General features: G+C 37.1%; 1 protein-coding gene across 8 annotated transcripts in view; it reads right to left on the minus strand.

The window, feature by feature from the left end:
* edil3b (EGF-like repeats and discoidin I-like domains 3b) overlaps positions 1 to 16,718 on the minus strand; it is a 76,862-nt gene that overhangs the window by 10,737 nt on the left and 49,407 nt on the right. For 3 of the 8 annotated variants that reach the window (XM_037547292.1, XM_037547295.1, XM_037547296.1), the window contains 3 exons: positions 8,162 to 8,236; positions 3,558 to 3,671; positions 915 to 1,047 (listed from right to left, as the gene is read on the minus strand). In XM_037547292.1, the coding sequence (XP_037403189.1) occupies positions 915 to 1,047; positions 3,558 to 3,671; positions 8,162 to 8,236 (322 nt within the window). Of the gene's footprint in view, positions 1 to 914; positions 1,048 to 3,557; positions 3,672 to 8,161; positions 8,237 to 11,286; positions 11,612 to 16,718 lie in introns of those variants that run through there. The other 5 variants (XM_037547294.1, XM_017693781.2, XM_037547297.1 and 2 more) reach the window with 5 other exon arrangements.

Below are 16,718 nucleotides of genomic sequence, written 5' to 3' on the forward strand. Positions count from 1 at the left end.
TAATAAGTGTACCACTGAAAAGATGTTGAAGCTGTTATTTTAAGATAAATTTGTAACATAACATTGCTTTCATATGGAGAAGCCCCCTTGCAGCTATAATAACCTCCTCTTCTGGAAAGGATTTCCACAAGATTTTACAGTGCCTGTAGGAATCAGTTGCCAGTCATTCAAAAGAGCATTTGTGAGGTCAGGACTTTATGCAGGCCATAGGTCTTTTACACCAAATTTGTCTAACCATGTCCTCATTGACCTTGCTCTTTGCACACAGGTACAGTGATGTTGAACAAGAAATGGCCTTCCTCAAACTGTTGCCACAAAGCTGAAGGCATATAATTGTCTAAAATGTCTTTGTACAAAATGTAAAATTAACATTACCCTACACTGGACCTAAGGGGCCTTGCCGAAACTCTGAAAAACAGCCATAGACCATTATTTTTCCAGCACCAAATTTTACTGCTGGCACTGCACATTCTGGTAGGTAGCATTGCCATGGCATCTGCCAAACCCAGTTATGTCAATCAGACAGATAATGAACCTTGGTTTATCACTCAAGAGAACCATTACTCCAAAGTCTAGTGTGCTTCATACCTCTCCAGTCAACATTTGGCATTGCGCCTAGTGATATTAGCCACATGTGTGCAGCTGGTTGATTATTTATGGAAACCCACTTTGTGAGGGTCCCAGTACACATTTTTTTGCATCCAGGTTGTAATGATGCTTCCAGGTGCAATTGGGAATTCTGAGTGAGTGATGCAACCAGAGTGGTGGATCCACTGATATATACTGTGCACAGTATATATCAATTTAAAAATAGTGTAGTTCTGCCACTTGATGTGCTATGAAGACATTTTTGGATGAATAAAGTCATCTTAAAAATGAGTGTGACTTGAAATAGATAAGGGGACAACACTTACTGTACTGACATTTTCTCCCCATGTATTCCCCAGAACATTCACAGGAGTAATTTGCTGTCAGGTCTGTGCAAATGCCTCCATTTTTGCATGGTTTGTTCTCACATTCATTAATATCTGAGAACAGAAAAAAAGCCTATAGGTTATGCATTAATTAAATATTCTTTATAAATTAAGTCAACATTAAATCAAAATCACTTCCAGAGCTAGTAGTATAATAATGTAATAATAATAATAATAATAAAAAATAATAAAAGAAGTTTAATTTAATGTCTTGTCATATCATAAGAAGGAAGGATATCAGGCTGGAAGGATACTATTGCAGAAGATTTAAAAACAAAAAATGAGGAAGTCAAAATAAAGAATCAATAACATAAAGAACAATTACTCAATACACAAGAGGTGCAAATTAAGACTAAGAATGGCTAGGCTAACATGAGATAACAGCAAACAGTGAGATTAATAGGACTAACAGAAGAAGGCCAAGCACAATAGAATGCCAAAGCGAATGCCAATGTAAAGATAAATATCAAGAATCATCACAATACAAAGAAAGATGCCAATACTAATGCTTACTTCCAAATAGAAACAGAACCTAACAATGCAAAAATATAAAATATGCAAAACAAGCAAGAATCAAGGAACAGGTGACAAGACAAGCACATGCGAAGGTGCAAGGCTGAAAGTCTGTGAAACTGGGGTTTAAATAGAGTCCATTAATGAAAGTGGCAACAGACTAAAGATGTCAATAGTAAAGAGAGGTGGAGTGCTGGTTACACTCGGCCAGGGACAGATCTGTATCACTATGACAGATTCTCCACATTGTTAATATTTGTCTCACTGTAGTCTGTGGCCCATGACCAGATATGTAAATAATACACTGGCCTCCAGTGTGAAAAAGGTTCCCTACCCCTGCTCTAAACAAAGTAAAATCCACTAGAAATGTAAAACATAAAGCATATTGAGAAACAAATTAGTGTTAGAGAACCCTCTCAAGTTTAGCGCTTCATTAATTGCCCTCGCCTTGCTGTAGACTTCAAGTTAGTAATATGGCTAAAGGTTATTAATAAGCTATTAATCTTTAATTATTAGTTGTTAAATGTTACTAATCATTCAGTTAATATTTGCTGTCATATTTTTTATTATTACAAAGATATTTGTATATCTTTTCAATCGCCCATCTGGTCAAATGGTTCATGTAATTACTATTTTAGCCAAATAAATAAGATTTAATGAACTAATCTGATGTAAGGATTTTTTTAATATGCTATTTTATTTCATCACAATAGATTAGTTGTTAATCTTATTACTTATTAATATAAAACTTTGTTCATATTGTCATAAATTGCATCAGTGTTGTATATTCAGAATGGAATGAAACATTAGTGGCAAAATGTGAGTTTTTCAAATTTAAAAATGCAGGCAAAAATATGGTCATTTTTTGTTTAGGTCCTCCTGTAACATTGCTGAAATGTCACTTATGCCTCCCTTTGGTTATTCTAACAACGTAAAATCCACTAAAAATGGTAAAAATGGTCTGCAATTATTTCCATCACCTTTATGTCATATGTCAAATGTAGAAAAGCTACAAGCTGTTCTTTGTGAATTTATTCTTTATAGATGTATAGAAGGGCCAACACACAACCCTAGCACTGTCTAAGTGTTCACCAAGCCTTTTGGCAAATTCATAACCGCTGAATAACTTTATTACTTTCTTTTGTTCTTTTACTGCTATATGATGGATTCATAGCACTCCTTGCATTCAGGTGTTGCCGTGCATTCGGAAAATCCTTAGTTGTACTACAATGTCGTCCTTGTTGGAAGATTTCCTTCAGTGAGGCCTAAGTCAAATGAATGTGTGAGGATTGTTGTGGTGCGGGAATAGGAGCTGTTAGCTGTCACCCTGAATCTGTGTTTTTTTCCACTCTGGTTCTACCCTCCACTCTAGTAAAATCTGTTGGATGAAACAGTCAGATGCCCTTTACATATTTGGAGATATAAACATGTATTGTATGTTTATTATGTATGCTTATTATTACATTCAATAAACACAATGTATTTACTGTAGTGTAATAATTGTTAAAGCAATAATCAGAATAAGTCTTGAACTGATCTAAATACATTGATACCTAACTAGGAGTAGTAAGAAATTCTGGAGATATAATTTAGTTAATTCTACAGCCTCTTTCAGTTTCATATATTTTGAAGTTGTGGCAGCATCATAGAATGTGACCACAAGTCAATTGGAAGCCATGCAAATTCAGGTCACTGAGCTTGTGCTGTATAATCATAATGTTACTGAATCATTCATAATGTAAAAGAATGTGAGATAATACAATTAAAGGCCATAACATATAAAAACAAGCTAACATCATCATTTTCTCAGTAGTCACTGACCTGCAATAAATATAAGAACATGTAAGAGGATGATATACATAACCATGAGCAGTTTTTCCATGACTTTGCAATAAAATAAATGTGTTTTTCCTTAAAAAAATATTGATATATTTTCACAACCAAAGGCCAAAATCATTCACTTCTGGCCTCTACTGTTTTTGGAAAATATGAAATGTAACATATCTATGATAATACTAATTAGTTCTAGTACATTAAAATATTTAAATAACATTTAAAGTAGCATCTTACTGTGTTGACAGTGGACACCACTGAAGCCAGATGGACACTTGCACAGATATCCAACAAAGCCCTCGCCATCTTCACACACTCCTCGATTATGGCAAGGGTTTGGCTGGCATGACGCTGTGAGATGTAATAAAAAAGGTAAAATACTGTATTTCTTATGCATTTTCTCTGAAAAATAAAATACTTTCATTTCTTCCACATTATTATTCAGTTACTGTCTGCTAGTTACAGGAATGTGCTCTGCCTTGAGATTAGAAATATATTTATTTACACCACTAATTACTATAATTATTCACTTCTTGACTATGCTATTTATTCTTTTGGTGTATTAACCAAGAGATTATAAAATATGCTTTTTGCAATAGACACCTTTCTAAAATGTCAAGGCCATGTTTTTTTCCCAAAAAAGTCTTTTTTTTTTTTTTTTAATTATACATTTTGTAAATAAATAGGTACAAACTTATACTTCAAGAATGACTCACTCTTGATTGTCAGATTGGCCTGAATAAAGAGATTTTAAAACAATAGTTTTAGAAAGTATAAAAAGTATAAAAAGTATATAAAGTACATAAGAAATTCAGTGTGCAAGAGACAAGGCCGAAAATATTGGCTAGCTGCTATCTTTGGGCCCTCAGGCAGCACTACATTAATAACAGACATGATTCTATACTGGAAATCACTGCATAGACTCAGAAACACCAATGTCTGTGAACACAGTTCATTGTTGCATCCACTAGTACAAGTTAAAACTCTACCATGCAAAGAAGAAACTATACATAAACAAGATCTAGAAATGCCGCTGCTTTCTCTGGGCCCAAGCTCATTTAAGATGGACAGAGGGGAAGCGGAAAAAGTCCTGTGGTCCAACAAACTTTGAAATTCTTTTTGAAAATCATGGACACCGCATCCTCCGGGCAAAAGAAGGACCATTTGACTTGTTATCAGTGCACAGTTCAAAAGCTGGCATTCGTGATTGTATGGGGGGTGCATTAGTCCACATGGCATGGGGGAAATGCACATCTGTGAAGGCACCATTAACACTGAATGAAATATACTGGTTTTGAAACAACATCTACTGCCGTCCAGATGATGTCTTTTTCAGGAAAGGCTTTGCTTATTGCAGCAAGACATTACAAAACCACATTGTACATCCTATACCATGGCTCTGAAGTAAAAGGGTACTAATGCAAAACTGGGCTGCCTACAGTCCAGGTCTGTCACCCACTAAAAACATTTGGCTCATTATGAAATTTCAATAATGACAAATAAGCAGTATGTTGAGCAGCTGAGATATATATAAGGTACGAATGGGAAAATATTCCACACTTTCAAAACTACTCCAATTGGTCTCCTCAGTTTGGAATTTGACATTTTGTGTTTGTACTATTTTCAATAGTACAATAGGCTCAGCAGCAAAAAATCTTTATTATAATAGATTCAGATTTATCATTCGATCAACACATAGGCAGCATCACTAGGACAGCTTTTCTACATCTTCGCAACATTGCCAAGATAAGAAATGCCCTATCCCTGCGTGATGTAGAAACACTAGTACATGCTTTTATTACTTCTAGGCTAGACTACTGTAACGCGCTACTGTCAGGATGCACGAGCAGGAATTTAAACAAACTCCAACTAGTCCAAAACACTGCAGCCAGGGTCCTCACTAAAACTAGAAATTTTTATTATATTAGTCCAGTGCTATCATCACTTCATTGGCTGCCTATTAAATTCTGTATTATAAAATCCTTTTATTGACTTATAAAGCCCTACATGGTCTTGCTCCCGAGTACTTACAAGACTTTGTTTCTCATTATGAGCCATCACAACCACTCAGATCACAGAGTGCTGGCTTATTAATAGTCCCCAGAATTCAGAAGGTTTCAGCTGGGGGAAAAGCTTTTTCTTATAAAGCCCCCAAACTCTGGAGTGATCTTCCAGAAACTGTTCGGGACTCAGACACAGTCTCAATCTTTAAGACTAGGCTGAAAACTCACTTGTTCAGTTTAGCTTTTGGTATGTAATGTTCCCCCTTAGATAAAGGCAACAGCTCCAGGGGTCCATGGACACAGGGAATTATAGTAAACTGAGACACTGGTGCTGTTGTCCCGCTGCTCGCACGCGGTCACTCAAGTATGTGGACGGTGGAGCGGAGGGATGCCAAACTGTTTCAGAGTGCTGCTGTGTCTGTGTGTCCTTCTGGTTCTCTCCTTTTAGCTAAGCTGTCATAGTCAGATCTGCCGGAGTCATTAGCCACACATTTTTTTGCAAATATTCACTCTTTTTGAATTTGATGCCTGCAACACGTTCCAAAGAAGTTGGGACAGGGGCAACAAAAGACAGTTGGGAATGCTCAAAAAACACCTGTTTGAAACATTCTACGGGTGAACAGGTGAGTGTCATGACTGGGTATAAAGGGAGCATCCCTGAAAGGCTAGTCGTTCACAAGCAAGGATGGGGAGATTCACAACTTTGTGAACAACTGCGTGAGCAAATAGTCCAACAGTTTAAGAACAACGTTTCTCAACGTGCAATTGCAAGGAATTTAGGGATTTCATCATCTATAATCCATAATATCATCAAAAGATTCAGAGAATCTGGAGAAATCTCTGCAAGTAAGCAGCAAGGCAGAAAACCAACATTGAATGCTCGTGACCTTCGATCCCTCAGGCGGCACTGCATTAAAAACCGACATCATTCTATAACGGATATTACCACATGAGCTCAGGAACACTTCAGAAAACCACTGTCAGTGAACACAGTTCATCGCTCCATCTACAAGTGCAAGTTAAAACTCTGCCATGCAAAGCGAAAGCCATATATCAACAACACCCAGAAACACCGCCGGCTTCACTGGGCCCGAGCTCATCTGAGATGGACTGACACAAAGTGGAAAAGTGTTCTGTGGTCTGATGAGTCCACATTTCAAATTGTTTTTGGAAATCATGGACGTCGTGTCCTCCAGGCCAAAGAGCAAAAAGGACTGTCTGGATTGTTATCAGCGCAAAGTTCAAAAGCCAGCATCTCTGATGGTATGGGGGTGTGTTAGTGCCCATGGCATGGGTAACTTGCACATCTGTGAAGACACCATTAATGCTGAAAGCTATATACAGGTTGCCATTTGTTGCCATCCAAGCAACATCTTTTACAGGGACGTCCCCACCTTTAAAGGAAAGGTGATGTAAGGTGATGTACATTCTTACACTCCTGTTAAAATTCTGTAAAGCTGCTTTGTGACAACATCCGTTGTAAAAAGCGCTATACAAATAAATTTTATTTGATTTGAATTAAATATAGGGTTCAAATGACTTGTTTAGCTATAGATTTTCTTTTTATTTACATTTTCCCAAGTCCCAACTTCTTTGGAAACAGGGTTGTATATATTTGTATATATATATATATATATATATATATGTGTGTGTCACTGGCCACTTCATTAGGTACACCTTGCTAGTAAAAGGTTGGACCCCTTTTGCCTTCAGAACTTCGTGGCATACTTTCAACAAGGTATTGGAAACATTCCACAGAGATTTTGGTTGGTTATTTGAGTTACTGTTGCCTTTCTATCATCTCAAACCAGTGTGCCTATACTCAGACCAGCCTGTCTGGCACCAACATTCACTTAAATCACCTTTCTTCCCTATTCTGATGCTCGGTTTGCACTTCAGCAAGTTGTCTTGACCACCTCTACATGCCTAAATGCATTGAGTTGCGGCCATGTGACTGGCTGATTTGTGTTATTTGTGTTAACACATAACATTTATTATTGTTATTTGTGTTAAAAAGCAATTGTACCTAATAAAGTGGCTGGTGAGTGTATATTTGTGCATCAAAGAAGGCCTTTGTACAGTTTGTTACTAAAACACATAGTAAATGTGACTTTAAATAAAGAACAGTGTCAGAATCAGGATAGCAACAGAAACTAATACATATTATTAATATAAATAGATAAATACTAATACCTACAAATAATACATTTTGGCAATTATTTTTCCGTTATCACTATACTGTTGTCAATAAGCCAAAACATGTTCGGTGTCTGAAGTTTACATCTTTAGTCTTGAACTGGAGCTACAAGACAAATGTATGTAACAAGCAAGGTGTGAAACGCTAGGGGTCCTGGAGAATCCAGAACTGCCTAATTAACCTTGTGGACCTGAATGTCTCAAAAATCAAAATTCTTGAGGTGTCCCTGGTAACTTATTATATGCTGTTTGTTAGGGGAAAAAAGATGCCCAAAAACAAATGAAAGTTAAATGTTTTGTGGCAACGCCTGTTGTAAAAAGTGCCGTTCTAAACTTTGACTGGACTTGACTGTGTGCAACGGACCACTAACATCTACATCAGTCTCCTCTCTAACCTCTACATCAGTATTTCCCAGCCCTGGTTGCACCTGTGCTTTCACTGTTCCCACACATCTAATCCAACTACCCAGCTCATTAACAACCATTACTGAGTTGTAGTGCGTGTGTTAGAGCAGAAAAAACACTAAATGGAAAACACTACTTGACATAGTAAGTTGCTTGGAGTAACTCATTTAAGACAAAAATACTCAGATATTCAATGCATCTAAAAGATACTTACAAGATGCTCAACAAAATACTCACAAGACAAAGCCTCATCTGTTGGTGTGCTGAAGCAGTCTGCATCATTTTCACAAGAGATGGGCTCACATACGTCTCCTTTGAATGTAATAACACAGTAACAACAACATGAAAAATATTCACAGATTTATTAAACTCGCTAAATCCTATTGGCCAACATACATGACTGTTGATAGTTTGTGGTTATTTAATCAAGTTTTAAAGCTCATTTTGAAAGTCTTATTATGTGCTGCGTCAAAGTCTGCAAAATACACTCTCTACCATACCCTCAGCAAAGCTTTCCAAGCAGACCAAGCGTGTTTTGTAGCTTCACTGGTCAACTACTAATGTGAAACTGCTGGTTGAGTTTAAAATGACATTACAGACTTAAACCTTTTACAGTATTTTTTCTGTATTTTTGAGTGCCTTTTTTCTTCCCTTGAAAGAATTAGCTTAAATATATAATGTGTTCCAAGTATTTGAGATTTCTGACTGATGGTTATGTCTTCCTCTTGACAATACAATACAAATTATTAAAGTGTCACCTTGAGTTGATGTGTGCTATGGCAAGAGGGGATTTCCAAACTTTCTATATAATTCATTGTGACGTCTACAAATGTGTCTACAAACACACACACACACACACACACACACACACACACACACACACATATATATATATAATATATATATATATGTGTGTGTGTGTGTGTGTGTGTGTGTGCGCATGTATATATATGTGTATATATATGTGTGTATATATATATATATATATATATATATATATATATATATATATATACACTTTCCAAAAGTGAATCTATGTGTGTCCCTCTGAGCTATCACATGAAATGTTGACAATGACTCATGATAATTATATTAAGATTAAGAGACCCTTATTATTCCCAAAACGGGGAAATTTCACCTCCGCATTTAACCTATCCGTGAAGTGAAACACCTCATACACACTAGTGAGCAGACACACACTAGGGGGCAGTGAGCACACTTGCCCAGAGCAGTGGCAGCCCAATTCGCAGCGCCCGGGGAGCAATTGGGGGTTAAGTGTCTTGCTCAAGGACATCTTAATCATGTGCTGTCGGCTCTGGGGATCGAACCAACGATCTTCCAGTCACAAGTCTGGTTCCCTAACCTCCAGCCCATGACTGCCCCATATCATATAATCATGATAACGATAATAACTGGTCATAAGATGTGATCTGTTCTTCATCTAGCCACTAGTATGAACAAACACAATATGCTAAAGCTAATAACACACAAACAATTATAATTTTAAAAAGTAATCATGTATGTCTTTATTGTGCACACTAATGAAATATTCACAGTGCTTATGGAAAAAGCAAATAAACCCTTGGATTTGACAATTGATTGACCCTGCTTTGGCAGCATTAACCTCAGGCAAGTACTTGTAGTAGCAGCAGATCAGAGCTGCACAAGGTCCAAAAGGAATACTGGGCCATTTTCCTTATAGAACTGTTTCAGCTTAGACATTCCTTGGATGTCTGGTGTGAATAGCTTCCTTGAGGTCGTTCCATAGCATCTCTATTGGGTTAAGGTCTAGGCTCTAACTGAGCCACTCCAAAATGTGGATTTTATGTTTCAGAAGCCATTCTGTAGTATGTTTACTTCTATGTTCAGGTTATTGTCTAGTTGATCACCCAGCTTCTACTGAGCTTCAGCTTGCAGGCAAGCCACTCTTACACGATTCTGTAGGATACTTTGATATGCTTGTTAATTCATAAACTTCACCCCTGGGATGTTTCCATGTTGGAGTGCAGTGCAGTGACCTATTTACGCCATATGCAGTGCTATGTGTTCTTTCCAAAATATCTTAGTTTGATCAGTCCACAAAATATTTTTGGAATGCTCTGGTGTGTCAAGGTGGCCTTTTTCCAAACTTCAGTCATGAAATGATGTGGGTTTTTTTTTTTTTTGAAGAGCAGCAGCTTTCTTCATTTGTGCCAAGGCCACCACTCCTCTTTTCACATAAACAATGATCTGAACAAGTTCCAAAGATTCCTTGAAGCCACTGTTACTCTACAGTTCTTTTTGTTTCTTTTTCCGTTCTGTATTGTCTTCAAAGTGACCTTGCCTGGGAAGCGGCTTCAAGGGAGGGTAAACTCGGTACTAAATCATTCACATTTATAGACAGTTTGTCTAACTGTAGACTAATAAATACCTGAACTATTTGAGACTACTTTTGTATCCATTTCCAGCTTCATACAAATAAATAATTATTGATAGTGAGTGTTTTTTTATATATTTGTTTTTTTTTTTGGCAAGGCATGGTTCACATTAGTAGATGCTTCTTGTGAATAGAACATTTGATTGTTTTTTATAAATCAAAGTAGCCCCAACCAACACTTTCAATCTCATTTCATTGACTGGACGTCAGGTTTGCAAATTCCTGGCTTCAACTAGCCTTTGTTGTCATTAGCCTAGGGGTTCACATACTGTTTCCAACCTACACTGTAAATGTTTGAATGATGTATTTAAGATGGACAAGATCAATGCATTATTTTTTGTGTTATTATTTAAGCACAGACTGTGTTTGACGACTTCATACCGAAATGCAAGTAATTCCAAAGGGTTCAAATACTTTTCCTGCCACTATACAATCGTTTCATCTCTAGACTTTAAGGACAGTGATGAACGCAACAGTGACAGAATCAGATCGGTTTGAATGACACACTAAATATGTCCTATTACCCGTTACGTCTCTGTACTGAAAGCTAGCTTTGCATTAAGATAAGTCATATAGATAAAAGTTTAGTAATATAAGACAGAACTGAAACGCTAGTGCTAGAAGTATCTTGTAATGTTCATTCAAGCCTATATTCATAGTGTAGGCTAATGCTACTTATAAATGTATAACCTGAAATATGCTTTCGTCAGTCCTCTCCTTTAATTCTGCACTAAAAAAATGATTAGGTCATGTTTGGAGACATCATGTTGATAAAGAACGTTGCTCTGGTATACCGAAAAACGCGAAGAAGTTAGGTTTGTGAAACTTGGCCTTGGCCAAGTATGAGTCAGGGACGTCCAAACGAACGACAGGTATGCTAATGGGTGGTTATTGTATATCAGCACTCTTGACTGAAAACGAATAGCTTTTTTTTTATCTAACTCACCGGTTGTCGGATCTGGGACAGACGCGCCAATGCAGAGGATCATAAGCAGAAACAAAGACACCATGTCATTCAGTATTAACGTCTTATTTTCTCAAAGGCCGAATGCTACGCTTCTTTCTTTGTCGCAGATTCAAGGATATTCCTTGCCACGTCCCCGACGAGCTTCTTCAATGCAGCTTAAAATACAGTCCATCTACCGCTCTGGCGCTTGAAGGAACTGCTGCTATCGGTTACAGTACAGGTCCATTTCCTGCAGTAATGGTGTTCTGCCCGTCAGGCTACCACACTCCGCATCCTCCGACTCACACGGTCGCGCAGTGGTCAAATGTTGCAAGGACCCCTTCTGTGGCGTAGGCTAAATGTGTGACTTTCTGTCAGAACTAGAAGAGGTGAAGCTAGATTCGATCATATGTTAAAAATATAATCTGAAGAATATCTAGATATCAAACAGAAATTGATTATTCATATATTCTCCAAAGTATCTTTCTAGTATGTACATTAATTTTTCAAATAAGCCAGTCTAGCTCATAACATACATTTGTGTCTTTTTGCTATAGGCATAATAGATTATGTTCATCTGCTGTGGCAAGTTTTATTATTTGTTTACACCACCACCAATCCACCTTTTAAAAGTCTGTCTTTTATACATCTCATGAACACAACCCACAAAGACTATTCCTATTCATGACACCAAAACAGTGATTACTATTTTGCATGAATCTTAAATTCTGTTTCATTTACTCATTTAATAGAAACCCCTACAGCAGCTTAAAAACGTTTACATCTAGATCTTCCTGTGAACAAAACACAACCCCATTTCCAAAAAAAGTTGCTGTGCAAAACGTAAATAAAAAAAAATACAATGATGTGCAAATAATTTAAACCCTATATTTAATTGAGAATAGTACAAAGACAACATATAAAATGTTGAAACAAAAAAGCCCATTTTCAATTCAATGCCATCAACATGTTCCAAAAAAGTTGGGATGGGAGCAACAAAAGGCTGGTAAAGTGTAGTTCTAAAAAAACACACCTGGTGGTAATCGGCAACAGGTCAGTAGACTCTCAGAAAAAAAGGTATGACACTGTCACTGGGCCAGTACTCTTCTTGTCACTGTGGTGGTACCCTCAGGGGTACATCTCAGTACCTTTACTCATGGAACATATCCGTACCATAATCCACTGAAATTATATTTTCTAAGATGTCCTGACTCCACACGCCTCATCTCATCAGGAGGCTTTTTATTAATTGGTTCTGTTTTAAAAAAGTAGTTTATAAAAAGATACAAATATCTACTTTTCCACTGGGAAATACTTATTTAAGGTACAAAACTGGATCTTAAAACCATTGTTGTGCCTTTGAGGGAACATTTATGCTGTCTGTACCTTGATGAACGAATCATGTACCTGTATGGTACCTTTATTTCTAACAGTGTAACATGATTGTGAATATAGTCAGTCTCCTGCTCTGGCTCTTGGAATCTCAGAGAGGCTGAGTCTTTCTGAAGTAAAGGTGCATAGGAGTTCACCACTCTGTGAAAGCCTGCGTGGGCAAATAGTGCAGCAATTCAAGAATATAGACACCATATAGACGACGTCTTTTTCAGGGAAGGCCTTGCTTATTTCAGGAAGACTATGTCAAACCACATTCTGCATATAGTATAACAGCATTGCTCTGAATTAAAATAGTTTTAAAAAGTATTAAAAGTCCTGCCTGCAGTCCAGACCTGTCACCCACTGAAAACATTTGGGGCATTATGAAATGAAAAATACAACTGTTGAAATGAAAAAAGAACTGTTGAGCAGCTTACTCAGCTTACTTACTTTACATCATTTGCATTCTGTTTCTGTTCTACACAGCATCCCAACTTGTTTGGAAATGGGGTTGTATATCAACATTTTTTTAAAACACACTTGAATTTTAAGGAACCCCAAAGTGGTCATCCATGACTTCCACAGTTTGCATCTTGGGGTCACCAAGTCTCCATAACATCTATACAATATTCCCATGCCAACAAATTCTTTGTAAGGCTTGCCAAAAAATCTTTTACTATCATCAAATCAACCCTGGTGACCATCAATTTTAATTAAAATGTAGTTGTATAGTTGAATGACAAAAATGAGTTTTTCTTGAAACAATTGGTTCTGTATTTTGTATACAATTGTCTTCTGATGAAACACAGATAGCTTAGGTATAAAAATATAAAATAAAGTCCTTTTGCATTCTTGGAAATCATCTAAAGTTTAACACAAAAATCATGATAATAAAAACACATATAGTACTGTGCAAGTCAGAGACCAGTTATATATATAGACTCGTCCATTTATTAAACAGTTTCAGTTTCATTAACAGCTTCTTGACAGCTACACATTCTTCAAGATCAATAGTGCTGAGAACAAACACAATATCAATAAAGAAAGATAAACACCTGTGGATTTTTTTTTTTTGATCTGAAGCAAAAGCATGGATTTTGTCCTGTCTCTCATGTCTCTTTGTTGGTCTCTTAGGCCTTGCACAGTTGTTAGGAATCTCAGTTTTACTTTATATTTTTTAATATTTTTTTCACCTATTTTTCTACAGGTAGGCTATCCCCTAATCTCCACAGAATATCTCCTGAAAAATAAATTAATTCAATTTGTACTTAATGAACATTTTGGATGTGAATAAAATAATTGTCAAGTGGCCTATGTGTGCTGCACAATACCGTTCAGATTGCTGAAACTCTGTGCAAGTAAGAACCTAGAACTCAGTGTTCAGGAATTGGTAGTGTTATCTTGGCAAATACAATTATGCCAAACATACTTCAATCCTTAAAAGCCCAGGCTTATTATATATTAAGGCTTAGTGTTCAGTAAATACAAGGACTTCAGTGTAAATTGCCTGAGCTATTTTTAGATTATATTACTATGTAATAAAATTTTGATCATTTAAGGAGTCAATTTAGGAACAGTAATTGTAACACTTCTTTCTGAGGAAAAGAATGTCTTCCGTTAGAGAAATGGTATCCTAATAAGGTTTAGACTATAATTACAACAAATAGTTTATAGCACAACAGCACAATTCAACAGTCCTGAGCACAGAAATTACTAGATAAAGAATTCGGTGAATGTTATTAATTGTTGATAAACACCATCAATATTCTACATTATGCTTACACATACTTATTTGTTTCTGCCATCACAAATAATAATAACAAAAATTGTGGTAGCCCCAATCTTTGTCAGCAAAGAGTTATTTAGGAAAGAGCACATTGGACACTGATATGACTCGAGACATCCAACAGCCACTCAGCTAACTACTGAATACAGCTGTGGTCCAAAAATCAATTGATCAAAATCAAGGAAAAAAAAACTGGTCATAAGCAGTATCTCAGCTTGTTAAGCCAACATGGGCAGAACTGATTTGTCTGCTTAATGTAAGAGGCTATTTGCAGCATGAAAATGTCTCTAGACAGTCAGCTGAGTAACTCACAGTAAGTTGGTGGACCGTTGGTGGACTTGAGTAAGTCTGTCATCCTCAGCTTAAATCCTAATGGTTAATTAGATTACAGACCAATCCATACATTTTCTTTAATCAATCAATGCTTAATCAATGACCTAGTACATTCATGTAAATTTAACAAATTTAATAAGCACTTTGGGATAGGTGATTAATTCTGTATGAATTAGATAGTTAAGAACATAGGATAATAGATTGCTTGTGGTATAATATAGAAAATCTTGTTGGGTTCAGTGGAATGGCACTGTCTTGATTCAGTACCCACTTGACTGACTGCTATCAGTTAAAAAAGCAACCAACAGTCCCACATTAAAAATGTTTATAGTATGGTGAAATACTTTCATATTGCCCCACTTAGCTTCGCTCACCTAAGGAGTAGACTGCAATAATGTATTGCTGTCTTGATGTTCCAGGACATGTCTAAATATTTTGCACATTCCCTCTTCAAGATCATTCCACTACCACAAAAAATCACTTTATGGGCAAAAGTACATATTCAAATGTCTTCTGAATGCTAAACAAATGTACTGAGAATTAAACACACTTAGTGTCAGTGTTATCTATCTCCACCACAGGTTCCCAACCCTGGTCTTGAAGTACCCTGAGCATTTCAGTGTTTTCTCTGCTTGAACTGACCCACTTCAACTCAAGAAGGTGAATTTGTAACATGGAAAATATACTGATCAGGCATAACATTATGACCACCTCATTGTTTCTACACTCATTATCCATTTTATCAGCTCCACTTACTATATAGGTGCACTTTGTAGTTCTGCAGTTACAGACTGTAGTCCATGTGTTTCTCTGCATACTTTGTTAGCCCCCTTTTACCCTGTCCTTCAGTGGTCAGGACCCCCATGGACCCTCACAGAGCAGGTACTATTTGGATGGTGGATCATTCACTGCAGTAACATCAATGTGGTGGTGGTAGGTTAGTGTGTGTTGTGCTTGTACGAGTGGATCAGACATTGCAGTGCTGCTGAAGTTTTTAAACACTGTGTCTACTCACTATTAGACACTCCTACCTTGTCAGTCCACCTTGTAAATGTAAAGTCAGAGACGATAGCTCATCTGCCGTCGCACAGTTTGATTGTTCATCCTCTAGTTCTTCATCAGTGGTAATAGGATGCTGCCCACAGGATGCTGTTGGCTGGATATTTTTGGTAAGTGGACCATTCTCAGTCCAGCAGTGACTCTGAAGTATTTAAAACCTCCAGCAGCACTGCTGTGTCTGATCTGCTCAGACCAGCGCAACACTACCACACCATCATGTCAGTGTTACTGCAGTGCTGAGAATGATCCACCACCCAGAAAAGTATCTGCTATGTGAGGGTCCATGGGGGTTCTGACCACTGAAGAACAGGGCAAAATGGGGGCCAACAGAGAAATAGATGGACTACAGTCTGTAACTGTAGAACTACCAAGTGAACCTATGTAGTAAGTGGAGCTGATAAAACGGACAATGAGTGTATAAACAAGTAGGTGGTCATAATGTTATGCCAGATCAGTGTACATTTGCAGAGTAGTCCTGGGTTGTGATTTACTACACAACTCTTTCGCTGGATATCAAAATAAGCTCATGGAAAGATGGGCTCATCAGGGAAGCATGTGTTTGGGCAGCCTTTTGATGATATTGTCATTTTTCCATTGTGAATGATACACCATTTGGCTTCAGTTTTCTATTAAGACATTGCCAAGTACAATTCATACTCCAATAATGGCAAGTCTTTGTTTCTAATGTTAATGATTAATTTTCATTGAAAAGCTTTATCAGACAAGAAAGTATACTGTATGGACTGCTCTCAAGAATAACTGGTACAGAAGTTCTGCAAATTTCTCCCTAAATTCATAGGAAGGGAACTTCTGCACCAGTATTGTGCTGAATGGAGCATTATAGCTACTCTAACCCACTTGCGTTCGCATCAAACAAATG

This window comes from Pygocentrus nattereri, chromosome 18 (assembly GCF_015220715.1).
Source record: "Pygocentrus nattereri isolate fPygNat1 chromosome 18, fPygNat1.pri, whole genome shotgun sequence".
In the NCBI taxonomy this organism is placed as follows: domain Eukaryota; kingdom Metazoa; phylum Chordata; class Actinopteri; order Characiformes; family Serrasalmidae; genus Pygocentrus; species Pygocentrus nattereri.